Source organism: Quercus lobata, chromosome 5 (assembly GCF_001633185.2).
Source record: "Quercus lobata isolate SW786 chromosome 5, ValleyOak3.0 Primary Assembly, whole genome shotgun sequence".
In the NCBI taxonomy this organism is placed as follows: Eukaryota; Viridiplantae; Streptophyta; class Magnoliopsida; order Fagales; family Fagaceae; genus Quercus; species Quercus lobata.
Window position 1 is genome coordinate 61,104,640 of NC_044908.1, and position 27,628 is coordinate 61,132,267.

The 27,628-nt window shown below is 42.8% G+C and overlaps 2 protein-coding genes across 2 annotated transcripts; both read right to left on the minus strand.

The window, feature by feature from the left end:
* Window positions 1-16,939: 16,939 nt before the first annotated feature.
* LOC115990851 (receptor-like cytoplasmic kinase 176) lies at window positions 16,940-17,407 on the minus strand. The gene has a single exon (XM_031114622.1). It carries the CDS (start codon window positions 17,405-17,407, stop codon window positions 16,940-16,942), a length of 468 nt encoding a protein of 155 aa, XP_030970482.1.
* Window positions 17,408-26,337: 8,930 nt separating this feature from the next.
* On the minus strand, window positions 26,338-26,877 carry LOC115990852 (receptor-like protein kinase ANXUR2). Its single transcript, XM_031114623.1, has one exon. The coding sequence runs from the start codon at window positions 26,875-26,877 to the stop codon at window positions 26,338-26,340; it is 540 nt and encodes a 179-aa protein (XP_030970483.1).
* Window positions 26,878-27,628: the final 751 nt, after the last annotated feature.

A 27,628-nucleotide genomic window follows, 5' to 3' on the forward strand; every position in this document is an offset into this window, starting at 1 on the left:
GACTTGCAGCCTTTTGCTCTGGACGAAGGTCAGCAACTTGAGCAGGTCTCACAATTCCTTCAGGAATAACAGGCTCAGAACCTGCAAAGCCTGTATCAATATTCAAAAAAAAAAGAAAAAAAAGAAAAGAAGAGGAAGAACAGATTTAGTCTTAAAAAAAAAAGGGAGAAAAAGAAGAACAAACCGGTTCCAGCTTCTTGGGGCAGAGCCTCTTCTTCCTGATCTCCTGACTTCCCCGAAGATTCTGGGAAGGAACATAAGGCAAGTTGAAGAAAAGGTGAAGGACCAATGGCAAAGTGGCTAAAAGAAGGGATAGATGCAGGGGGCTTCGACATATATAAAAAGAAAAGGAGGAGGAAGAAAAGGAAACACGATGGGAGTAACTTGCACTCACCTTCTGAGCTTTCTGATTCTAAAGAAGAGGCAACACTGGGAGCGGATTTCTCACTGGTTTGACCTAAAAGGAAAAGGAAAAGGAGGAACTCAAAAAAAATTGGAAAAGAAAGTAGAATATAACGCCATTTCAAGGGAACAAGGTTTACCTGTTTGTTTGGATAAAGGAGTGTCTCCCAAAGCACCTTTATCTGACAAGGACTGAGGAAACACAGTCCTAATAGGACTGGGAGTACGCTCAAGATGGGGACTTTGAGATGACGGGATCCTAGAAGTTTTGGGATCCTGGGAATCCTGGGAACCTTGCATTGGTTGCCCAGTTTCTTCGGCTGGGTCATCAGTAGGGGGCTCCTCCCCCATAACAGGAAAAACAACAGAAAGAGCTGTGATAATTTCCTCCCCCAGAGCCTTGTCAGTCATAGGAGGGGATACCTCCACCTAAAGGAAGGAGAAGAGGAAAAGGCAGTGTCAAAAGAAAGAAAAAAAAAACACAACAGCAGGAATGCAGACAACACAATGACAGAACAAAAGGGAAAGAACAAAAGAAAAAGGGGAACACATACCACGTCGTCTCCAGAAGATTGGCTCTTACCCGTCTTGTGATCAGACTTGCGCTTAGACTGCAAAGGAAATCACCACTCGTCAGCAAAAATAGAAACAAGTGCGACAAAAAAAAAAGAGAGAAGAAGGAAAGAAGTCTTGCCCTTCTCTTTCTCTCTACAGATTCTCTGGAAGTCTTTTGCTTACTACGAGTACGCCCAGAGGGTCCTAAAGGAGGCTGGGAGGGTCCTAAAGGAGGCTGGGATACCAAACCAGAGGATCCTAAAGAACCATGGACTGAGGCAGTCACAGGAACCTGGGGAAAAGAATGCTCTACCTTAGTCTTCTTCCGGGTCCTTGAAACCAAATGTTCCCTGACATCCTTGCCTTCCTGAGATGCCAAGTGTGCTTGAGGTTTTCCTGTCTTCCTACTTTTCGCCTCAGAGCCTATTTCCACACCTCCTGTACTCTCGCCAACATCAGCAGCTTTCATTTTCTTTGACTTGACATCCTTACCTTTATTTGGAGCAGTGGCAACACTTATTGTCTCTGTTGCACCCCTTTTGATGGGCACCCCAGAGGAAGCACCAATGATGAGGCTATCACCTAGCCAGGTTTCAGGAAAATCCTGTCCATAAACCACCCAACCTCCCCTGGAGGCATGCCACTCTGCAAACCCAGTCTTGCTGCTTGCAGCAGCGGAAACAATCCCAGCAGTAGGAAGGGATAAACGTCTATTGGATGTAGGAGCAGAAACAATGCTAGGATTCGGGACATCCCGAACTGTACCAGTGCCAACATAATCAACAAAGGACTTTTGCACTCTCCTCCAATAACTCGTATAGCCACTAGAAGCAAAGACTCCTCTTTGGGAGTTAGGCACTGCAAATTGGGGGCTCCTCCGTGACCAATAAGAAAAGGCTTGCAGCCTCAAGAAAGGATCCAAGGAAGGAAGGGATGGCACCACATCCTTAAAGACTGGAGGAATGTCCTGATCAAAACCAAATTGCTGGAGTACCCGGTGCGCTGAATAATGAGTATATTTTGGGCCACTTGAAGAAGGCACAGGAAGCCAGGAGGGGCTAATGCAGGCAAGATAAGCCAGACTGCCCTCATCACCACGGCGCAAGTCAAAGGTATTACCTGTAGAAGATAAAAAAGAAGACAACACAGAATCACATGCAAAGCCAAGACCAAACTCACGAGGGGATCTCCAATATAAACTCCCTGCTTGGTCAAACAACTCCACAAGATTGAGACCACCACCCTTCAAGCTGATCCAACGAAAAATAATGGGAAAGGCATCGGTAGAATTGCCACAAAGACCCTTCACTATGTCGGGGGATCCTTGGAACTTGTCTTTCACAAACTTCAAATTCCTGCACTCAGCCAAAGTAGCTGCAGAATGGTCCCACATGAAAATATGAAGGATAGCACAGTGAAGAGACGAAGTGATCACATAACAAGAGTCACCCTCAGCCTCATCTCCATGAAGCTGGTCCAATTGAGAATAAACATGACCCAAAAACAGAGGGGCCAAAGGATACTGGGTACCTCGAGCCAACTTAATTGCCAATGGAAAAAACGAAGACTTAACCCCGTACCCAGGGAACTCACTGAACAAAAACTTACTAAGCCAAAAAGCCAGGAAACCGGCCCACCTCACTTCCTTATCTTTTTCACGAGAGAGGGTCATCACCCATCTCCCCATCCTAGCCGGCTTGCCACCAGAAGAAGCGGCGCGACCACCAAAATGACCAAATAATTTCTCTTCTACCATGAGATCCTCACCAGAAAGGTCAATATAAAAGGGATTCTCTTCACCAAACACCGGAAGGAGGAAGTTATTAACCACATCCTCCAAGGTGACTGTTAATTCACCAGTAGAAAAGAAAAAAGTATGAAGGGAAGGGCACCAACGACGTACCAGATGCCGGAGCCCTTTGGCGTCTCTGAAGCCCTCAAGGTTTCTGGAAATAGCCACTGCCTTTAGGATACCGGCGCGCTCCAGACGACCCACAAACTCAGCATCAGACAGTTCTTTGTCTACCCATATAGGCCAGCCCTGAATCTTTCCTGGAACAAAATCAAAGAAAATAGGAACCGCCTCTCGGATTCCTTGTCTGATCTGGAGATCAAAAATCTCTCTAGGGTCAGGAACTTGGGCGGAACCAGCGAAGCCCGCTTGACCAGAAAACATCCAAACGTGAGGGGATGGAGGAGCCTCACCATGAGATATATGAGGAAAAAATGCGCTGAGAGAATACCAAGGATCCCGTAAAGGGAAGGCCGGACGTTCAGTAACCTCGTGAGAATCACTCGGAGCAGAACCAGAAGAACCTTCACCCTCAGAAGGACTGGGAGTACGCTCTCTCCTCTTTCGAGAAGAAGAAGAAGCCATCGAAACAACACGCGCTCTGAGAAGAAAAAAGATTGAAAGTGCAAAAGGGAAGAAGACCAGAGTAACGGAGAAGAAGAGAAAAAAGAAAAAAAAAAGAAACACAGAGTGAAAGACTCAGAGAAGCAAAGTGATAAGGTGAAACGGCTACAATAAAGGCGCAAATAGCAGTTGGGGAAAAAACAGTTTATGGAAAGACGCGCCAGTTGCCAAGAAATTTAATTTGAAGTGATCAGCAGTTATTAATGAGGGATAACGGGAAACGAGAAAAGTGGGTAGAGGAGTTTTACCTCAAATACCCAACTGCCACGTCCCGTATAAAGAGGAAGCTGCGAGAGGTAATAATGATAAGGGAATGCAACACGCAAAAAGGAGGCAACTAAAAGCAGCAGAAAAGGGCTGGGATCCCAATTAAAAAGGAAGGAAATCCAGTAGAAGTCAAAGGAAAGGGGGATACCATGAGAGTCCTAGGAAACCTAAATCATTCACGCGTGGGTTTCAGGCAACCCACGAGCTCGGGGGGCTAAATGTTGAGGTCTAAAATAGGTCATAAAGAAATAAGCCCAAAAACAAAAGAACAAGTCAAGCCCAAAAGAAAAATCTCAGGCTAAGCCCAAAAGTAATAGGCACGGATGACCCATGGGAGGCAAAAGGAAGGCCCAGAGGATCCTGAAGCCCAGAAGAGGAAGAATCATCCCAAAAAGAGACCACGGCAAAATAAAAAGAAACAAGGATCCTCAAATCCCTTCAAGCACAAATAAAAAAAGAAAAAAGAGAAGACTGGGACAGATCGGTAGAAAGAAGACAGGAAAAGAAAAGAATAAGAAATGCAAGCGACCTTTCATGGCACAGACAGCAAAAGGGGCCTCGGGAAACCAGGACAGGGAAGAAAGAATGGCAACGAATGACTTTCAAAAATGGCAGAACAGGATTCTGCCCAAATAGGAAAGAAAGGAATACGCCAGAAATGAGGATACCGAGAAGGGCATACCTCAGCACGTCCCAAAGAGGATGGCCAACCAGAAGTTTTCGAAGGAATCAGAACCAAGAGAAGGAAAGAGTGAGAAAAAACGGCAAAGGGACTTACCGAGGCGACAGAGACAGAACATGCTCTGTTTGCAAAAGAACAAAATAGGGGAACCCGGGACACCCAGAAAAACTCCATTATAAAAGGAGGGGACGGGTCGTGAAGAAAGCAGCAAGAAAAAAAGAAAAGAAAACACACAAAAAAAAGAAGAAACTCTCTAGGAAGAACCATCAGAAAAATCCATCCAGAAAGAAAATACTAAGGGAAGAACGAAATACTTCTTCCCGATATCCTGTAAAGGCCACTATTGCACATACTCGGATTCAACAGGAATCAAACTTTGCAAGTTTTGAAGGCTGAAATAGCCATTCAAGACTGCAATTTTTGAGCTTGATTGGACCTCGTATCACGTCCTAGTGAGCTTTCTGTAATCAAACAGATAACTTGTTAATAAAATACTGCCTCATAACTTCCAGGATCCCCACTGCACCTTTTTTCTTTATCGTTTTTTGCTAATCCTGTCTTTGTTCTGAATTTACGTTGCTAACATTTTTGGGCATTCTACGATATCCTTGTTTGTCATTTTTTTATATTGTTAGGAGTATTCTCTGTACCTACTTGATTCTTAAACAGCTCGTTAGCTGCGGTGAGTCAAGGCCCAGTCCACCAAATCCCTCTTTTTTTTATTTGGGCCCGGGATCCTTGGGCCTGAGTATCCTAAAAAGGGCACTCTCACAGACTCAAACGAGGGAAATGTTTGAGGAGCGTTCAGGAGAGCGTGCACCGAGCGGCTCCATAGGATCTTCTCAGGGATCAACGTGGAGGGAGAGAAGGCAGAAACGGCGGGAAGATAGGGAGCACCCGAGAGGGGAGGAAAGGTCCGGATTGGGAGAAGGGTCGGCCCAAACACACCGGACGGTTTCGGGCGTCTCGGCGCATCGGCAGTATGATGATAGAGACCGAGAGCTGGAGCGGTTGCGCAGACTGGTAATGGATTTAGAGCTGGAAGCAAGGGGTCGGCGACATGAAAGGAATCGCAACCCCCAGCAAAGGAGAAATCAGGGCGAGGGCTCCAGCCGATCTAGTACGCAACGATCCCGAGACCGATCACGTTCTCAGGAGTCACACCGGCAACCACGGGAGCCACGTCATCGGCGGAACCGCTCACGGTCGCATGGTTACGAAGACCGACGATCAGAATCGTCGGAGGAACGACTGCACCACAATGCTGCCATGGACGCCATGAGCCGAGCATTGCGAATGGCGGCTCGGTCTCCATTCTCCGATGAAATCGAACGGGCCCCAATGCCTAGCAAATTCACGCGACCGCCGTTCAATTCGTATGAGGGGAGGACAGACCCCGTGGAGCATGTTAGCCATTACAGCCACATGATGTCTTTGCATGCACACAACAATGCATTGATGTGTAAAGTATTCCCCTCTAGTCTCGGCTCTACTACACTGAGATGGTTCAATGGGTTGCGGAAAGGTTCTATACACAGCTTCGCCGAGCTAATTCAAGAATTCGGCAGCAGGTTCGTGACATGCAGCCGAGTGCAACAGCTGGTTGACGCATTACTTTCCATGAAAATGAGGGTCGGGGAAACCCTTCGGAGTTATGCCAGCCGATACTGGGAACTCTACAACGAGATTGGTGGAGGAAATGAGAAAATTGCAGCAAGCACCTTCAGGATGGGGCTCCTCGAAGATTCTGAATTGTGGGAGTCGTTGACGAGAAGACCCCCCGAGGATATGAGGCACCTTCAGGATGGGGCTCCTCGAAGATTCTGAATTGTGGGAGTCGTTGACGAGAAGACCCCCCGAGGATATGAGGCAACTGATGAGACGCATAGAGGAGTACAAACGCCTGGAGGATGACCGGCTGCAGAGCAGGGGGAAAGCTCCTTTAGTGGGGAGATCTCGGCAAAGCATTTTGCCGACGAAACCAAAAAGAGACTTCAGAATACAGGAACCAGAGGTGCAAATCGAAGGAGTTAATGTGGTGTTTAAAGAGCTCGTGCACAAAATCTTGGAACGGATCAAGAACGAGCCATTCCTCAGGTGGCCGAACAAAATGGGGGGCGACCCATCTCGGAGGAACCAAAACCTATACTGCACCTATCACAGAGACAAGGGGCACACCACCGAGCAGTGTCGGGTATTAAAAGATCATCTCAGACAATTAGTGAAGGCAGGGTACCTGAAAGAGTTTGTAGCAGATTCCATTGACCGAGAATCCGGGCAGGGCGCCCAACAGAAAAAGAACCCCCTTCCACCACCCCTGGGGGTAATCGAAGTCATCCATGCCGCATCAAGAAGAGCAGCAGCGGCAAAAAGGGTATTGACAGTGGCTTGCGCGGAGGGAGAATCATCCAAGAAGAAAAAGAAAGTTGGACGGTTGGCCATCTCGTTCGGAGAAGACGATTTGGAAGGAACGGTCCAACCTCACGACGATGTTTTGGTGGTAACAGCTAGGATAGGCGGATTCCTGGTGAAGAGGGTGATGATTGATCAAGGTAGCGGGGCTGATGTCATGTACCCGGACCTCTTTGAAGGGCTCGGGTTAAAGACCCAGGATTTGGCGAAGTATGACACGCCGTTAGTCTCGTTTGACGGGAGAGTTGTAATTCCCGAGGGGAAAATCTCTCTCCCAGTGGACATGGAAGGCAAGGGAGTTATAGTTACATTCATAGTAGTCCGATCATTCGCACTGTACACCGCAATCCTGGGAAGGCCGTGGATTCACGCCATGAAGGCTGTTCCATCCACCCTTCACGTGAAAATAAAATTTCCTACTGAGAATGGAGTTGCCGAGGTAAGGGGGAACCAACAGGTGGCGAGGCAATGCCTTGTCGCCGCGGTCAGGTGGGAGAAGGAACAGCTCGGTCAAACTGAGGACACCGAGAAGGAGACTTCATAGTAATTACAGAAACCCCAGGGGGAAACTGGGGCGGACGTTGCCGAGGAGGTGTTGAAGGTAAGAATTCTTCCAGATACTGATAGATATTTCCAGATAGGTACAAGCATGAATGACCGGGAAAGGGTAGAGATGTTGTTGTTCCTGCTGCAAAACATAGATGTTTTCGCATGGAGCCCGTATGAAGTGCTCGGCGTAGATCCCGAGTTCATTGTCCACAGACTCAACGTGGATCCATTATTCCCCCCGAAAAAGCAGAAACCGAGAAGAGCGTCAAAAGAACACGTCGATGCAGTAGACCTGGAGGTACAGCGGCTGAAGGAGGCCGGAGTCATAAAGGAGATATTCTTCCCGAAGTGGTTGGCAAACACTGTCGTGGTGAAGAAGAAAAACGGCAAATGGAGAGTTTGTGTGGACTTCACAGACTTGAACAAGGCATGTCCCAAGGACCCATTCCCGATGCCCAAGATTGATCAGCTAGTAGATGCAACATACGGGCACCCGAGGATGAGCTTCCTAGATGCCTTCCAGGGCTACCACCAGATTGCCTTGGAGCCCGAAGATCGAGAAAAGATAGCATTTATCTCCCCGAATGCAAACTATCACTACGAGGTCATGCCGTTTGGATTGAAGAACGCCGGGGCTACGTATCAGCGAATGATGACGAGAATGTTCCGAGAAAAAATTGGATGCACGGTTGAAGTTTATATCGACGACATGGTGGTAAAAAGTAGAATTGAGTCACAGCACACCGAAGACCTCTGAGGAGTATTTGAGATACTACGTCGGCACAAATTGCGCCTAAATGCTGAGAAGTGCACTTTCGGAGTGAGGGCTGGTAAGTTCCTGGGATATCTGATCTCTACTCGGGGAATAGAAGCTAACCCCGACCAAATAGAGGCCGTGAACCGCCTCAAACCACCAAGCATTCCCAAAGAGGTGCAAGTGCTCACTGGAATGTTAGCTGCCCTGAACCGATTTATCTCCAAGTTTGCCGATCGCTGCCAGCCGTTTTATCAACTTCTGAAAAAGTGGAAGGGGTTTCGATGGGACGAGAGCTGTGATGAAGCTTTTCGAGAACTAAAGGAATATTTGGCAAAGGCGCCGAGGTTGATGGCCCCGGAGCCCGGGGAGGATCTGTTTATGTACCTTGTAGTCACCGAACATGCCGTAAGTGCTGTGTTGCAAAGGGATCGGGGAGTGCAAATGCCAGTGTATTACGTGAGCAAAACCTTAGTCGATGCCGAGACAAGGTACCTGCCCCTTGAGAAGTTAGTTTTGGCCCTGGTGCACGCCACGAGGAAGTTACCACATTACTTCCAGGCACACACGGTGTTCGTCCTCACCGAGTATCCATTGCAGTCACTGTTAAAGAGATCTGACTTCACAGGGCGGATTGCCAAATGGGGGACTCGGTTGGGATCGTTTGACATAAGATACCGACCTAGAAGCTCGGTGAAGGGACAGGTTCTCGCTGATTTCATCGCAGAATTCACACCCAAGAATGAAGGCAAGGTAATCTGTAGTGCGGAGATTCGCCCGTGGAGGGTATTTGTGGACGGCGCATCAAATGCTATGGGGGCCGGAGCTGGTATTGTCATAATCACCCCTGAGGGTATATGACTGGAACACTCCTTTAGATTGGGGTTCAAAGCCTCGAACAACGAAGCCGAGTATGAAGCCCTATTGGCCGGGTTGAGGGCCGTATTGCATCTGGGCGCAAAGGATGTAGAGATCTACTCGGACTCTCGACTGGTTGTTTATCAGATCACTGGGGACTTCGAGGCTCGGGACCCTCGAATGAAAGCTTATCTAAGTACGGCAAAGCAGATTATCAGTCAGTTTGGAACGGTAAAGATATCCCAGGTAGCCCGATCACAAAACAAGCACGCTGACTCTCTTGCCACGTTAGCCTCATCGGCCACCGAGGACACGCCATGGCTTATCACGATAGAACTTATAAGGGAGCCAAGCATTTATGTGAAGAGTGATCCTGACCAAGCCGGAGTAGAGGTTGCGCAGGTGGCAGTGGCTGGTCTATGTTGGATGAACCTGATCATAGACTTCCTTGCCGAAGATAAAGTTCCAGAGGATGAGGCCGAGGCCAACAAGATTTGCCGGATGGCTCCCCGGTACTGGCTGTCTTCGGACCGAAAGTTGTACCGAAGGTCCTTCGCAGGCCCTTACCTCTTGTGCCTACATCCCGAAAAAGTCAAAGAGCTTCTGACTGAGCTGCATGAGGGAGTGTGTGGCGGGCATGCTGGGGGACGATCTTTAGCACATAGAGTGATGACACAAGGGTTTTGGTGGCCACAGATGCAAAAGGATGCTGCCGAATACGTTCGGAGCTGCGAATAGTGTCAAAAGCACGCCCCAATGATCCATCAGCCTGCAGGACGTCTAAATCCTGTCAGTAGCCCGTGGCCATTCGTACAATGGGGGCTTGATATCCTCGGGCCATTCTCCCGAGCAACGGGGAACCGCCGTTTTGTATTAGTGGCTGTAGATTACTTCACAAAGTGGGCTGAAGCTGAAGCCTTGGCTAATATCCGGGATACTGACGTGAAAAAGTTTGTATGGAAAAATATAGTTACAAGGTTTGGGGTGCCGAATTCACTAGTAACCGACAATGGGCTACAGTTCGACAGCAACGCTTTTCGGACCTTCTGCAGCGAGCTCGGCATTAGGAGCAAGTATTCAACCCCGGCATACCCACAAAGCAACGGCTAAGCTGAAGCAGTAAACAAGACTATTTTGAACGGGCTCAAGAGAAGGCTGGATGGAGCGAAAGGAAGATGGGTAGAAGAGCTACCCAGTGTATTATGGGCCTACCGCACGACCCCAGGAGATCCACTGGGGAAACCCCGTTTTCTCTGACATACGGAGCAGAAGCAGTGATACCAACAAAGGTGAGCTTGTGCAGTGCACGAGTCACCGGGTTTGACCCCGTCCAGAACGCCGACCTGATGATGGAGCATTTGGATTGGCTAGAAGAATGCAGGGAAGCCGCGACCGTACGACTCGCCGAGTATCAGCAGAAGCTGGCCCAAAGATACAACCGACATGTAAAGGGGAGGGAATTCAGTGCCGGGGAACTAGTGTTAAGAAAGGTAGTAGGGAACATGCGAGACATGGCTGCAGGGAAGCTTGCGCAAACCTGGGAGGGACCATACAGAGTCACAGCCATCGCGGGTGCAGGGGCCTACTACTTGGAAGACCTTGACGAGAGGCCGCTCCTCCGACCATGGAACGCCAACAACTTGAAGAAATTCTACGCATAATCATCCGTGTAAGACAGAACTTGTATTCCATTGAAATTAAGAGCATGATGAACTTTTTTGTAAATGCTATTTTCGACTACGTGACCGCGCACCAAGAGAATTTCGAATAAATCTCTAAGGACAGAAACCTGACCCTCGGCTCGATCAAAATCGCCGAGCAGGTGGAAACCTTACAAATAAATCTAAGGACAGAAACCTGACCCTCGGCTCGATCAAAATCGCCAAGCAGGTGGAAACCTTACGAATAAATCTCTAAGGACAGAAACCTGACCCTCGGCTCGATCAAAATCGCCGAGCAGGTTTAAACCTTACCAATAAATGCTCTAAGGATGAAAAACCTAGTTCTCGGTCAAGCTAAAATCACCAAGCAGGTTTAAACCTTACAAATAAATGCTCTGAGGACGAAAACATGATTCCCGGCTAATCTAAAATCATTAAGCCGGATGAAAACCTAACCCTTTACAAATGCAAAGTCCATTAGCGCTCTCGGATCCCCCAAGGCACCGCACAACAGGTTTTGGTGGTATCATTCCATTAAGCGGCAAGAGCGCTAGCATGATTCAAGCAAACCATACGAATAGATATAAATTCATTCAACAGATTGAAGCGGAAAAAGAAAACGGGCTAACAATTAAACAAGTTAAGGCAATTGTTCAGTCACCACAACCCGGTGACATAGGCAAATAAAACCAACAAATTAAAAATAAGATAATAACTAAAAGTAAAATCAGCTGGGTGGTTGGGTCGGCGGTGTCATTTCCTGCTGGACGGCCACGGGGAAAGACGGGTCTTCGCCGAGAAGTTCCTGCACAGTTGGGACGCTGGTGGCTTCCATTTCCTCGGGCTCGGCGTGGGCGTCAATTTGTTCGACCAGCTCCCTCATACTGGCCGTCTCCTCCTCATCAATAGCAACCGGGGCTTCCTGGGCGGCAGGTGCAGGGCTCGGATACGGAATTTGGCCGGGGTCTCTCAGATGCGAATCTTCGGGAACTCCCATTGCTTGGAGAGCGGCAAACCATCCGGCCTCAAAACCCATATTCCGAGCCCGAGCCACCACCGGCTCTGCAGAATTCTCGGCATCAGCGAAACCTACGTCGTACCACTTTTGCTCTGCGGCCGCCAAGCCTGCCCTGAGGTCGGTTATCTCATCGGCGTTGGAAGTGTTAAGACTGATGGCTTCGGCTAACTTGACCTCCGTCTCATTTTGCTTGGTCAGGAGCTCCGCATACCTCTTTTCGGCCAATGCCCGGTTCTTCTCCGCGGCAGCAGCTTTCTTCTCAGCAGACTCGGCAGCTTTCAGCTTTTCCTTAGCCGATTTCACCGCTGACTCCCGCGCCCCCTTCTCGCGCTCGTTTTCCTCGGCAAGATCCTGTGCCCGGACAGCCACAATGTGAGCCAGTTGAGCGGCCTAGCAAGCACAAAGATTAGAAATGAAGCAAAAGGAGATCTGTATGAAGGAGTAGATAGACAAAAGAATTACCGCAATGGCGTGCCACTCTAACCGGCGCCCCACAGATTCCTCGGATCCATCCTCGAAGGCGTGCACATCATTGGGGAGTAGAAGACCCTCGGCCAGCGTCTGGGCAATCCGGCCACCCTTACCCTTCTCCCACATCCGCACGCAGGCGGTAGAAGGCAAAGGTTTGCCGTCCAGCAGGAACTTGGGTTTCCACGCTGGGGCCACCTGGGAGAAGGACGCAACCCCCGTTCCAGCCTGGGTTTCCGGCTCGCGAATAACAATTCCCCCTGCTGGTTGGGGAGGAGTATGCACGGCAGAATCCCCTGGGCCGGTTGAGGGTTGATCGGTGACTTTTTGTTTCTTTTTGGCTCGCCCTGCCTGGGAAGATGGTGGAGGATGAGACACCTGACCCCGACCCTGAGAAGGTGGTGGTTAGTTGGGTTGCCGGGCACCGGGCACGAACCGGTCTATTGTCATGACCTTCCTAGATACCATCCTTCCACCAGGTTGGATAGCTTCAGCTAGCAAGGCAGCCGCTTCTATCACTTGTTGTTGAGGCACGACGGCTGGATTCTCGGGATCGGGTTGCTGTTGGACTTGGTCTTCTTGCTGTATGGCTTCGTGGGCTATCTCCCTGAGGCGCCGGGATGCCCGTTCTGCGGACTCGTCTCGCAAAGGGGCTAGCTCGTCCGAGCAATAAACCGCCGACCAAATTCTCTTGCTTTCCCAGTTGTAAGCTTCGGCGGCAAAAAGTTTACATACCGGACGTCTATATACGATAGCAGGGGGCTGTCAACTATTAGTGCCTGCTTGAAAGGCTGCCAGGTAGAATAAACCGGCTCCACTCCAAGGATCAAGTGCGAGGTCCGGAGTTGTCCGTCCCAATGCACGTATATCTCGGAACGGAGGACGAAGTTTAAATCCTTGACGGGGACGGCTTTGAGGTCTTGAACGAACACTTTGCCGTCTGCAGAAAAGTAAGTGACGCATTAGTCTCTAACAATAAGGAGAAAGGAAAAAGTGGAGGAAAGCGATTATAGCAAGGGGATGGTACGAACCCACTTCACGCTTTGAAAGGGGGCAAGGGATGTCCCCGGCAAACCAGTTGCCGCTCACCCGAACGAACTCCCCGGCGGAGTTCCTGTTCGAATCAGGCAGGCATGATATCAGCCGTACTCGGGTATCTTTTGTCTTTAAGTAATAGTTGGAGGATTTGTTTCCACAGAGGCTGTACATTTGGTTAATGTCATGGTGGTTTAACTGTAAGTTAAAGGTGTGGTTCAACTTACTGACGCAGCTAACTACCTGGTAAAAGTTGGGGGGAAGCTGGTCAGGACACAGGCCGTAGTAAGTAAGTGTGTTTATCAAGAGGGGATCCACGGGGAATCTAACCCCACCTTCTAAAATTGTCATCAAAGGAAAGAAGGCTGTACCCCGCCCTCGGTGGAGTTCAATATCACTCTCATGGCAGTAAGCCACATCCACGTCATCGGGAATATTAAATTTACTCCTAAAGGAGGTCAAAGCAGCCGGGGATTCTAAAAGGTAAGAGTAACCCATCTACAACGCCTAAAACTACAAAAGGGAACTTAAAGAAATAACGCTGAAGGAACAGGAAGAGGAAGAAAAACTTACTTTGGGTTCTAAGGAGGAAAAGAACACTGGGCAAGCGAGTAAGCGCACAGAAATGTGGTCGGCAGAGAGTAAGCACAAAGAAATCTGAGGTGAAGGAAAAATGAAATGATGTTCAGAGGGGGACTATTTATAGAGCCAAAAAGAAATAGGGGAAGAAGAAACGCTTAATCAAGCAATAAATGGGCACGATTTACGAGTGACCCAGCGAATGTCAAACGTAACCGATTCGCACGCCCTTCGGTTCACGAACCGTCAGGTAATAATGACGACTACGCCTGGCACCGTGAAACGGCGCGTCTTTTGAGATGAGTATTAATGAGAAGTCACAGTCATAAGTCCCAGGCTATAAGACTCTCAAGGTCAAAAGGCCCAGACAGCTCCTTGATTCTTCTCGGTAACCGAGTATGAATCAAGGGGGGGCTATTGTACGGCACCGAGATCCCAGGACCATGCAGGCCCTGGGCCCAGGCCCATGCAGGCCCCGGGCCCAGGCCCATATCGGCCTTGGGCACAGGCCCAGCAGAAAGGTCCAGTTACCCTGCGCCCTTCTTGAAACTGCCTTAGTGTACAAACAAGTTTAGGGTATTGAATTCCAAGAGGTGATCGGTTAACCGTTCCCGATCAAGTATATGAGCCGTGCCCGGGAAAATGGGATATGCACGGGAAACTGAGTTGCCGAACATAATCGGTCAAGATGGAACCAAGTTCCAAGATCATAAATGCTGCACCGCCCTCTCACCTAAACATCCACTTTAACCAGATAATATTGGACCTTCAGTAGCACTAACGGTGACTGTAATCATAATCCCCCCACTAACCTTGGCTATAAATAGAAGAAAGTTGGGAGAAGGAGGGGTTCAGAAAAATTGAGAGAAAACAGTCAAGGAGAGAATATCAACTGAGTGTTGCTTTGAGTCTCTCTGCCGAGAACGACCCATAGTAGGAAATCCTTAAACCCACTACAAATAAATTGTGAGCCCAAGTGATCTAAGGCCCAGAAGTCTTATACTTGGTTCCTACAATTTCCATTCAATACTCTGCACTTGATAGAGCCATGCTCTTCAGCTTTTACAACCACCCCCAACCACTCTAGGTATGGACTGACAGGACAGGTCTTAAGTTCTAGGAAAGTGAGCTTATACGTGGACGCTGGTGAGAGGATAAATGCCCGTATAAAAGGATAAGAGAGGTAGTGTGAAAGGGGGGGGGGGGGGACAACCCGTCCTCCCAACCATGGTGTCCTAGAAACAAGGAGAATAAGAAGAGCATAGAGCTCCCTGACTCCTCGGACAAGATTCACTGACCGGAGCTAACCCAAACTACCGTCCGGTGAGTAAGGCCTAGCCTTTCAAATCCACGCTCTATAAGTGATATTGTTTGGGCCTTTTTACGTGCGAACCCAACATTATTATGGGTCGTTCCAAATTGTGTCCTTACACTAAGTATTTTTAACACACACGGGGAGAGGGGAAAATGTTAAGTTGGAACTTAAAATCACATTTTTAGTAATGTTTGTGTGTAGCATAATTTTTTCATTTAATTATTGGGGAATGTATATTACACACAATTACACAAACTTTGAAATCTTGACTTGAAGTAACTCAAGATTTTTTTTTTTTTTTTTTTTTTTTATTAATTTCATGCTCCTGTTAATGAGAGAGAGAATTAAATCACCAAATGCTGCTTCAAGTAAACAACTTCAATCAAGATAATAAAATATATCAGGGGCTATGTAAGAATAAGGAACTCGGCAAACGTAGAGCTTCAAAAACAACAGTATAGTTGCAAAACACATCAAATTTACAAGTCAATAGAAAAGTTCAGACATTCGGGCAGTAGGAAATTAAATGATTCATATAAAAGAAAATAGAGAAGGTGAAGGCAGAGGCAAGATAAAGTTGGAGATTCACTTTGACAAAATATTCCAAATGAAGTGCAGCATAAAAGGCTGCACAAGACTTAATCAACAGAAAGTATGCTAATTGAACTCATAACATCTTTATCCACATAAATTTGGTAAAAAGAAATTATATGCCCAATCAAAACTTGCAACCTGGCACCTGAAATTTAAAAATAGTTTCATGCCAACACACACAAATCTTCATAGGCTTTGAACATATGCGGGTCCTTTCCTAGAGAAGAATGAATATATAACTGGAAGCTTAAAGTTCTTTTAAATTATCAAGCTGCCACAATTTGTTTTCATGGTATTTAATTCCAATTTCAAGCACAAATGCACATATCCAGTACACATGGGTATTCAAGACACCAAGCAAACCAATTGATTTCAGCCAATTTCCTTATTTATCATGGTTCAGTACAATGTTTATTCAGGGGGGGTTGGGGGAACACCTATGATATCAATTCAGTAGTAGGTTCATGTACATCAATCTATGAATACTGTGTAGCATCCATCACCGCGAAAACTTCAAACTACATTTCAACATAAAAATATAACAGAACTAAAAAATCAGATCCATTTCCCAGTTCTATTCCTAAAGCAGTGCAAAAACTACTCAGCCACTGTGCTCTCGTTTTGGTTACTCCTAAATTGAAATGGAGAGGAGCATCCCTATCCTTGGAAATGTGATTTTGATAATTGATTGTGGTTAATCATTGGCCGTTTGGGTTTTGGATGGAGATGTCCAAGGACAATTCAGCTGATGTGGTGCTATTCCAATCCGAAATAGATTCCTTTGGCTCAAGCAGAGAAGCACTAAAGGTGTATTCAAGAACGGGATAGTTATATTGATCACTACCAGGATCCATATCCTTTCTCGCAGCATCTGCGCTCTCTTGCAACTCCATGCCTTTTCAAGGATTACCTCTACTTCACCCATTGTGGGACGATCTTTACCTTCAAATCGCAGACAAGAAGTGGCAATGTCCATGTATATCTTGAAACACTCTGGGGCTATCTTCCCCACCAGATACGGATCAATTATCTGACTGAAGGTCCCTTCTTGTACGCATATTTGGGGCCAGAAAGCTCGATCAATCTGATCCCTCTCCGATTCATGTTCCACTTCTTTTCTTCCACAGAGCACTTGCAACAATACCACACCAAAAGAGTAGACATCAGATTTATCTGTCAGCACCTTGTTGAGGAGACAATCGGGATCCAGCTATCCTAAAGTACCCACCACCTCCTCAGACTCTATCCTAAGTAAATCCTTTGACAAACTCGGAGGAACCATCTTGAAATACCCGAAATCGATCAACTTGGCCTCCAATTTCTCGTCCAACAGAATGTTGCTAATCTTCACGTTACGGTGGATGATACTATGCTTCACCCCGGAGTGAAGATAGTGTAATGCGCGTGCCACTCCAATGCCACTCCATGGTGGTTAGTGCCGCAGAGGTGGTCCCCCAGGTTTCCATTGACTATGAATTCAAAGACAAGAAACCCTTTGTCATCATCCTCGACACAATATCCGATGAGACGGACGACATTAGGGTGGCTTAGCTGGCAAAGCAACACCACCTCCTTCATTAACCCATCCAAACCCGACCATGACTTGATATTCACAGTCCTTATTGCAACGCTTATGGTACGGTTATCAATAAACCCCTCGTATACTTTCCCATAACCATAAGCCCCCTCACCTTTTAGTAAATTACTGTCCAAGTTATTGGTAGCAGTCTTGATCTCAGGGAGTGAAAATCGACGGCACGGAAGAACTGAATAAGATTCGTCTGATCTTCTATTCCAGGACTTCCTTAATAACTTTGATATAGATTCTGAAATAACTTTCATACCAACGAGCTTGAAATGATGCAGTAGGGGAGTAGATTGTGGCTGCTTGCCCCGGCGATCACAGGTAAGATGCCCTTCCAGAAAGAGACAAACTAACAAGTGGAGGAGAACAACGAAATATAGATAACTCACAGTCAATAAATGAGAATAAAACCGGGAGGCGAATTGGTGTGCTGACAAGCTGGCTGGGATAGGAGCTAACCAATCCTTAGATTTTATTATTTTCCAAAGTCCGCCTGTGGACATTTTAACTTCCCTTGAGGAAGAGGCTTCTGGTTTGTACCGCTCCAGGTTGTGTCCTGAGAGCTCTGTTTCTTAGTTTATGATAATCCTCTGTTTTACCAAAAAAAAAAAAAAAAAATGAGAATAAAAAGCTGTCTTTTACGCCATCCAAATCCCGCATTTCTAAGAGCATTTTTAGCTGTCTTTTTAAATATTTTTTAGTTTTTTGAAGTAGAGTTAGTTTATTTTTCAAATACAATTTTCCATAAATTCTCTATCTCTTATTTATTCTATTTAAATTTTATTTTTTTTCTTTATTTTTTTCATCTTCATTCATTTAATTCTAATGACTATATTTTTTTAAATACCCAACAACCATATTTTTGAATTTCCAATGGTAATATTTTTAAATTTATCCTAATGAGTGAGTTGTAGGTCATCTAATTTTAACTAATAATTTTTAAAAAAAATTTAATTACAAATGCTACATTTATAACATTTTTTAAATACTTTCACAATAAATTTTACTAGGTGATAAATTATTACTAGTTTTAATTTAAACTCACCAATCACCACTGAAATTAAGTTTTTCTCATCAATAATAATCGGTAACAACTTACCACTTAAAATTTATTTTGAAAATATTGTAATAACATTTCTTAATTTTAATTTTTTATTCCTTTTTTTCCCTTATTTTTTTTATCCATACGATTTCTTCTTTTCTTTTCTTTTTCTCTCTTTTTCTCCTCCACACACATATCCTTACTCTTTTCCTTTTTCCCTCATTTCCTCTTTTGTCCCCTACCACTTCATGCAAACTCCAGAACATACTAGAGCTCTCTCTCTTTCTTTCTCTTTTTTTTTTTTTTTTCCTCCTTTCCTTTTTTTTCTCCTACCACTTCGTCCAAACATGAGAGAATACCAGAGCTCTCTCTTTCTTTCTTTGTCTTACAAACAGAGATCGTGAGTGGATAACTCGTCTTCTCCACCACCACTCGTCCTTCTCTCCATAGTAGTTCAGATGGGTTAGACTTTTCTCATTTTTTTTTTTTTTTTCATTTTTTTGTTCTGATTTGATTAGTTTTAAGATTGTGATTTGAGTTTGTATTTTAATTGTGATAGAGTTTAGAGATGTTCGAGAGAGAAAAGATTTGGAATGGTTGAGTTGTAACCATTGTGATTGTTGAGTAAAAATTGAATATTTTAATGGGTGTGTTGAATTTTTTATTCCCATTAATTTTTTTTGCTAATGAACAGTAGGTCATTAGACCAAGAGAGCTACTGTTCATTAGCAAAATGAACAATTTTTTGCTAATGAACAATGAATTAGAGAGACTGCTGGAGCAAGCATTTGTGGGTTTTACTTTCCAAATTTTGGATTTAGAGGGCTTGTTGGAGACGCTCTTAAAACAAGATAAGGATAGGAAGGTAGCTCTGCGGTATACCACTATGCCACAATGAAATATATAGAACTCTTAATTAACTAAATTCCAGTGGGTGGGCCCCAAACTAAGATACACAATATAAATTTCAATAAATATTTATAACAATTAAAATATTATAATAATAATAATATTATTATTATTATTATTATTATTTGGTTTTATATCATAATTTTTCATTCATTCATCTATTTTTTTGCACTGAAAATGTGTAGTAAATTTGAGTTCAAAATGAAAGAGAACGTATAAAAAGCAAGAAAAAAAAATAATGTTTTTGCTTAAATTTAAAAAAGAATAAGAGATGAGGAGGAAAATAGAGTGCTTATGATTAAATTTCAAAAGGATAAGAAATAAGAAAATGGGTAAATTGCAAAGTACACCCCTAATGTTTAGGGGTGATTGGATTTTACACCCCAACGTTTCGGAACTTTGATTTTACACCCAATGTTTTGTTCCGTTAGCAAATCACCCCCCAGTTAGTTTCTACTGTTAACTGCCATGTCATATTGCTGATGTGTGTTTTTTTTTTTGCCAAATAAGCCCCAAAATGTCACAGTTTCAGCTAATAATAAAAACTTACCTGTCACAGTAAAAACGGTGGCGCTCTCCGCAATGCTAAAACACAAAAAATCTAAACATAAACTACACCGTTTCATCTATTTCTAAAATCCCAAACCAAAACTGAAAACCACGAAGGAAGCAGCTCCCTCCCAGCTCGCAGGGCAGAGACCCATCGTGAATCTACAACGGCGGCAGCCACAGTGAGACTCTTTTTCTTCTCTCCAGCTCTATTTCTCTCTTTTTTAGATTTCACTTATTCTTGTCATTGTTGGATTTGGATTTGTTGGGGATTCATAGCTGTGGTTTGCTTTCTCTTTCTTTGACAAATTTTTGGGGTTTCTATGTTCATTGTTGTAGTTTTTTCTGTCATTCTGTGCATCCAGAAACAAAAACTCAAACAAAAAAAAATTGAACAAAAACCTCAACAAACCCAAACAACAAAAGCCCCAGCAAACCCAATAAAAAACCCAAAATTCCAATCCAGCAATGGCAAGGAAAATCCAAAAAGAGAGGGAGAAAATGTCGATCATCTGGGTTTGTATCATGTGTATAACAAAATGGCTGCAAGGGAGGTGAGAATGTTAGTAATGGTAGTAGTAATGGTTGTAGCAATACCAGTAGTGGTAGTTCGGTGGTGAAGGAGATTTTTGGAGGTACGCTGCAGAGCCAGGTGAAGTGTCTTTCTTGTGGTAATGAGTCGAATAAGGTGGACGAGATAATGGACATTAGTCTTGATGTTTTGCTTAGTAATTCGCTTAGAGACGCGTTTCAAAAGTTCTTTCAGTTCGAAGTTTTGGATGGAAACAATAAGTACAAGTGTGATAAGTAAGTTCTTGTTGTTATTTTGTTGAATTCCTTATTATTCAAGTGGTTCTTGTTGTGTCTTTAATTGAGGAAATCATGGTTGTTTTAGTTGTAAGAAATTGGTAGCGGCAAGGAAGCAAATGTCAATACGTCAAGCGCCCAATGTCCTTGTAATCCAGCTCAAGGTGTTATTATTTTGTAATTGTTGTTTAAGTTTGTAGTTTTTCTGTCATTACCATAGAGAATTTTTGGCCTTACCCGTCGCCGCCGCTGCCGCCGCCTTGGAGCTAACTTGGAGCCTTCGATGAACTTAGGTCTGCTTCCTTCGTGGGTTTTCAGTTTCGGTTTGGGATTTTAGAAATAGATGAAACAGTGTAGTTTATGTTTAGATTTTTTGTGTTTTAGCATTGTGGAAAACGCCACCGTTTTTACTGTGACAGGTAAGCTTTTATTATTAGTTGAAACTGTGACGTTTTGGGGCTTATTTGGCAAAACAAAAAAAAAAACACATCAGCAATATGACATGGCAGTTAACAGTAGAAACTAACCGGGGGGTGATTTGCTAACGGAACAAAATGTTGGGGTGTAAAATTAAAGTTCCAAAACGTTGGGGTGTAAAATCCAATCACTCCCAAACGTTAGGGGTGTACTTTGCAATTTACCCTAAGAAAATTGTAAACTGTTGAGAATGTTGATCTAGTGGAGGGTTTTAAATTGAAAGCTTTTATTTTACGAATTTTTCCCCTTTAATTGAAAACCTGTAAATGAGTAGGGAGATGATATTTTTGTATATCCAGGAGTTAGAGTCCATCTTAATGGCTTAAAACCCCCTTAAATAGTAATAGCATAAATAAATTAATAAAAAATAAATATTGATGGGGACGCAAAAATCAGCCATTGTTGATAAGTGTCATCTAGAAGATAACGAGTAAACAACGTCCAAAGAAGAGTAGTTTGCCTAAGCAAGATAAATACTTAGCAAAATTTGGGAAAACTCCCACCATCCAAGAAGTTGGTTACATCACGATCACCTAGTATAGGACGTAGGGTGAATTTCCTAAAATTTGCTCTACACTCACCACTAAGTCCACCCATCTCTCACGATGGCAGCAGCACCTAACAAGTAGGTCCACTCAAAATCCTCTATATAAAGAACTAGACCTCACCATACTAAGGTATGCACAACAAAGCTTCTCATTTTTTGTACTTGAGTTCTTGAAAGAAATTCTGACGTAATTGTCGAAGGGTCTTTTGCTGGTACTACACAAGTACACCATGATTGTTTTTATTTATTATTTATATTTTTATGCTATTTATGGTATTTGGACTCTATAGCACATGCTTTCTTGGAGCAACAAGGGCGCTAAAAGTCACAACACAAGATCAAGGGGGGTGCTAATATAGGCCATTAGGGCAATGATGTCAGAAGTGCTTGAAATTTGATAGGTTAAAGGGAAACGACATTCTAATCCAAACTCAAGATTTCTCAAGCGTCACCTAAATTTAGGCAAATTTCTTTGTTAAGGCCCCGAAAACAGTGTTTTTGCTATTTATAGTAATATTTATTTTTTCTTAATAACTTTTAATTTAAAAGTTAGAATAAGGTCCCATATATTTTAGGACGTCTCTTAGAGATAGAATTTTTGATTTCCGCAATTGTTTCAATTTTGCTATTTTTGGCAAAAATCACTATTTTGCCGCTAATTACGTGATTAGCATGAATTAGGGGTTCTGAGCATTGCCCTAGCCTCCTTAGGGTTTCTTTTACTATTTAAACATATTGTAACTTTCAAGGCAATGGATTTTTTCAGATTTATAAAAATACAGACTTTGTCTATTTCTCTCTAATAGATTCTAGAACCCTATCACTTTATGGATTCAAGGAACCTCTCGTGGATTCAAGGTTTTCATTCAAAAGCTAATGTGTTTAGTTTATTTTTCCATTCAGAAGCAATGTGTTTATCTTCTTGTAGCTTCTGTGACATCACTATGACACTTTCATTTAAGGACCTAGCAATTTTATTTTTATTTTTATTGTAGGTGATGTGATATATTGTGATTCAATCAACATTATTTATACTTGGATAATTAACGCTATTTTAATTATGCACAAATCATATTATTTTACATAAAAATATATAAATTTACAAATGTATTTGTTAGTGTAGTTTAGAAAATTTATTATGTTTTCTATGTTTGGTTCTAGTTGCCCTTCATCAAATTTTGATTTTTGGAACCATCCTGTTGACTCTTTTGTCTCATCCAATAATGTATAATATCCTGGGCAGTGTAACTCATTATCTATTATTTCAATATTTTTTAGATTATTTACACAGTCCAGCTAACAATGCCCATAGGGGAATTAGTTAATGGAAATTAGTTATGGAAAATATAAAAAAATTTCAAAAAACAGTTATTTTTTCACATAAAAATTTTCTACAAATATACCTTAAATCAATGCACTTAGGCATCCATTAATTTTTCCCACGGTTTTATAGGCATAAGATATTGCTAAGGTGTGATAATTTTTGCCTTGATACTACTAGACTATAACTAAGTTTTTAAGCACACATTTTTTGTTTTTACGTAATTGAGATTCAAATATTATTTTGGGAGTGTACTTTGTCTTGAAAACAGTCTAGATTTTTTGGTCATTTTGGAGACTGCTAGATTATTGAGAGAATGATTCAATTAGGAGCCTCATTCTGCAATTTAAATTTTGGGAATAAAATACGGGAGCGTTATATTTAGGCTTTGTAAATCATTGGTCCAATGTCAAGTTAGGGGAGAAGAGTGCACATTTTGCCTACATGATTGGTAGTCTTATTGAGAACTTGCTTCATGCTTCTTTGAAGCCTTATTGTTTCATATGATGAAGTACCCAAGGAAACTCGTTCATATTGGCCCTAACCTTGCAGCTTTCACTAGAGCTGCACTTCAAATGCATTAGCGTGGAGATAGATGTGATAGATTATTAAGATGAAACTGGAATGCCCATCTCTGACGTCAATATGAGTGAGAACTTGAAAGCCGCTCTTGGGATAAGTGATGCATCTGCTTTTTGTGACAAAATAACTAAAACTCAGAGAAACAATGGTTCCTTCTACAAACTACCAGCATGCAAATGTGAATACATGTCAATAAATTTTATAAGCACCAGCAGCCTTAGCTACACGGAGAGGTCTTTGATATAATCTGCCAATCTGCATCATATCCTATTTTCTGATGAACTGAACTCCACTGCCACTAAAAATTGAAAGCAATGTGGAGAAGCAAGGTTTCTGTGAGCAAAATCCTAAGCCAGTTGCAAACTGGAATGGATTAATTATACCATTCAGAAAGCCCCTGATCAATTAATTTACCTTCCTTTGCCTAATGACAGTTCACACCACTTCACGGATGTAGATTTTCATAACTTTTGACTAAGGACATTGCCCTGGCTAATTAAAAGCATTGATCTTGCAGCCTTTGCCCAGCATATAGAATCTTAGGGAGCTGAATCAAAGTAAAAGTTCCAGCGTACATTCAAGACAATTGGAAAATTTTAAGCAATGGAAAAGATGCCATGGAATCTTGCTTCAAATCAATATGAGTACAAAAGCTTTCACCTAAAATTAAAAGCTTCATCATAGAGTTGGACAGATAAGGTTTCCATTTCATTCATCTCTGATAGAAATTTTTTTGTACTTCCACCAAAATATAATTAAGCAATCCCAATAATCATTCAATGATCTGATTTTAAGCTTCATGCGTACTCAAGCTCTCAAAGTCCATGCAATGATGAGCTTGAATCACTTAATTAGAAAGAGAAAATGTTCAAGAAGAATTGGCACTTAAGTCTTTTAATTATATGCTGCTAGTATTATCGATGAAAATAGTAAATGATATATATGTCCGTAGAGCACAAATTATAAACCGAAGGGGGGTTTTTTTTTTGGGGGGGGGGGGGGGGAGAGGGCGGGGAGATTCTTTACCTACATTGTGTTTACCAAGTGGTACCCATGATACATGTTGCAATTTGTGAACAGCTTGACTAATGTTAGGCATTTCAAGGTCCGGTCTCCTGTCAACTACTTCTCCAGTTGAATCCGCTGGAAATGCAACTGGATAGGTAGTTAAAATCCTTGATTTCATGCTCCTGCTAATGAGAGAGAGAGAGAGAGAATTAAATCACCAAACGGCACTAAAATCTGGATAGCCAAGAGACAACAACCAGTAGTTTAAACTTTCAAGTTAACAACTTCAATCAAGATAATAAAATAGATCTGGGACGATGTAAGAATGAGGAACTTGGCATATGCAGAGCTTCATAATCAACAGTATACTTGCAAAACACATCAACTTTACAAGTCAAATAAAAGAAAAGTTCAGACATTCGGGCAGTAGGAGATGATTCATCTAAAAGAAAATAGAGGAGGTGGAGGCAGGGCAAGATAAAGTTGGAGATTCACCCTGACAAAATATTTCTAAATGAAGTGCAGCATAAAAGGTTGTACAACTGAACTCATAACATCTTAATCCAAAGGAATTTGGATAAAAAAATAAAATAAAATTATTGCCCAATAAAAACTTGCAACCTGCCACCTGAAATTTAAAAATAGTTTTATACAAATACACACAAATCTTCATAGGTTTTGAACATATACAGGTCCTTCCCAAGAGAAGAATGAATATATGAATGGAAAGCTTAAAGTTCTCTTAAATTATCAAGATGCCACACACCTTGATTTCATTGTCTTGAATTTGGTTTTTTGATTATTGACTCCATGTGTGCCTGAAAGACATTCAATCCAATTTCAAGCATGAATGCACACATGCAGTACATATGGGTGTTTTAGACACCAAGCAAACCGATTGATTTCAGCCAATTTCCTCATTTATCATGGTTCAGTACAATGTTTACTCAGGGGGAGTGGGGGAACACCTATGATATAGATTCAGTAGTAGGTTCAAAGGTCTAAAGGACAAGTTTAAACCAAGAGAACCAATCAAATTATCTACTAATTCCTTATGATATGACTGTATAAGGGTGATATAAAAAAAATCTTGGGAATATGATCACACCTAATAAATTCTTTTATTTTAATTTTACATCCCAAACAGTCAAACCTCCTAATCTCTTGCTGGGAGCATATCACCTGCAGTTGGTGAATGTGCAATCCCTGCAATCATAGCTTGGAATTTTAGTTCAAGTTGTCTTCTATTACCTATCAAAATTATTATTTAAAAAAAAAAAAAAAACTTGTTTTTTATTACTTTACAGGCTTTTTAGTTTACCAGTCTAATTAAGGGTTTGTTTATTGTCAAAATAGGAGTTCTAGTTTTATTAGTAAAAGTTAAGATCTGGAGTCTATATCAATTTATGACTATCTTAAGTATTTTGCAGCATAAAAGCTATAACTTAGTGTTGGTCCTGCCAAAGTGGGCTCATTGGAGGAAAAAGGCACTTATCTCTTACAACTCAAGACCATCACCATTGCAACAAACAAAAGGCCCCTAACCTATCTTGCATCATAAATGTTGAAATGATCTAGTGGCAACTTGTGATTATTTCAAGTGTTCAACTTCCCCATCAGGAAACTCGAGAATACATTGTCATTGAAACAAGTGGCTCTTTAACAAAGAAAAATCAATCATTTAAAAGCAAGTGAATAAGACTGACCAACCTTCTCCAAGTTATCTTATGATGTTTTACCAAAACAAAAAAAAGTTTTGACAATGTTGAGATTGTTGTGGTTGTTAATTCAGGCATACAAAATAGTGAAATACAAACAAAGTTATGTACATCAATCTATGAATACTGTGTAGCATTCATCACCATGAAAACTTCAAACTATAATTCAACATAAAAAATCTAACAAAACTAAAATGAGATCCACTTCCCCAAAACAAGAGCACACCTTAAAAATTTTCCCATATCGTGGCAGTGATATCTGAATCTGAAACAGATTCCTCTAGCTCAGACTCAGGTGGAGAAGCACTACAGGTATATTCAACGATGGGATAGTTATAATGATCACCACCAGGATCCACATCCTTCATCGCAGCATCAGCACTCTCTTGTAACTCCATTGCGTGTTCAAGTATTACCTCTACCTCACCAATCGTGGGACGATTCTTTCCCTTTTTTTGCACACAAGAAGTGGCAATGTCGACGTATTTCTTGAAACACTCTGGTGCTATCTTCCCCATCAGGTACGGATCAACTATTTCATTGATGGTCCCTTCTCGTTTGCATTTTCTGACCCACTCAAGAAGATGCCGCTTCTCTAATGTTTTTCTGCCACAGAGTAGTTGCAGTAGTACCAACCCAAAAGAATAGACATCGGATTTATCGATCAGCTTCCCGCATACGAAATACTCGGGATCCAAGTGTTCTAAAGTACTACTCACTCCAATGTAAGCACTAATCAAAGCCTTTGACAAACTCGGCAGACCCATCTTGTACTACACGAAATCTGCCAACTTGGGCTCCCATTTTTCGTCCAACAGAATGTTGCTCAGCTTCACGTTACTGTGGATGATAGTATGCTTCAGCCCAGTGTGAAAGTAATGCAGAACACGCGCCACTCCAATGGAAATCCGGAGTCTTTGTTTCCATGGGAGGGGATTATCGTGGTTAGTGACGTAGAGGTGGTCGCCGAGGTTTCCATTGAACATGAATTGGTAGACTAGGATCATCTGTTGATCATCGAGACAATATCCAATGAGAGGGACGAGGTTAGAGTGGCGTAGCTGGCATAGCAACAGCAACTCAGTCGTTAACTCGTGAAAACCCGCCCTTGAATCGATATTAACACGCTTTATTGCAACGCTTATTGTAGTAGGGTCATCGATAAACCCCTTGTACACTTTCCCATAATCCCCCTAACCAATTATGAAGTATTCATCGAAGTTATTGGTAGCTGTCTTGATCTCAGCTAGTGAAAATCGACCACATAATCCCTCAGGAAGAACTAAATCAGATTGTTTTTTTTCGTCTGACCTTCTCTTCCTGGACGGCCTAAATAACTCTGAAATTCCATTCATTTGAGGCCTCGGTCACTGCCTTTTTTCTTGTTTTTTGAAAAAAAAAAAAAAAAAAAAAACCATATACACAGTGTGTTTTTAATTTTTATAATTGAAAATGTGAACAACACCCCTTTTTTACATTTTTGGTTGTTTTCTTTTTTTTTGATGAAACATTTTTGGT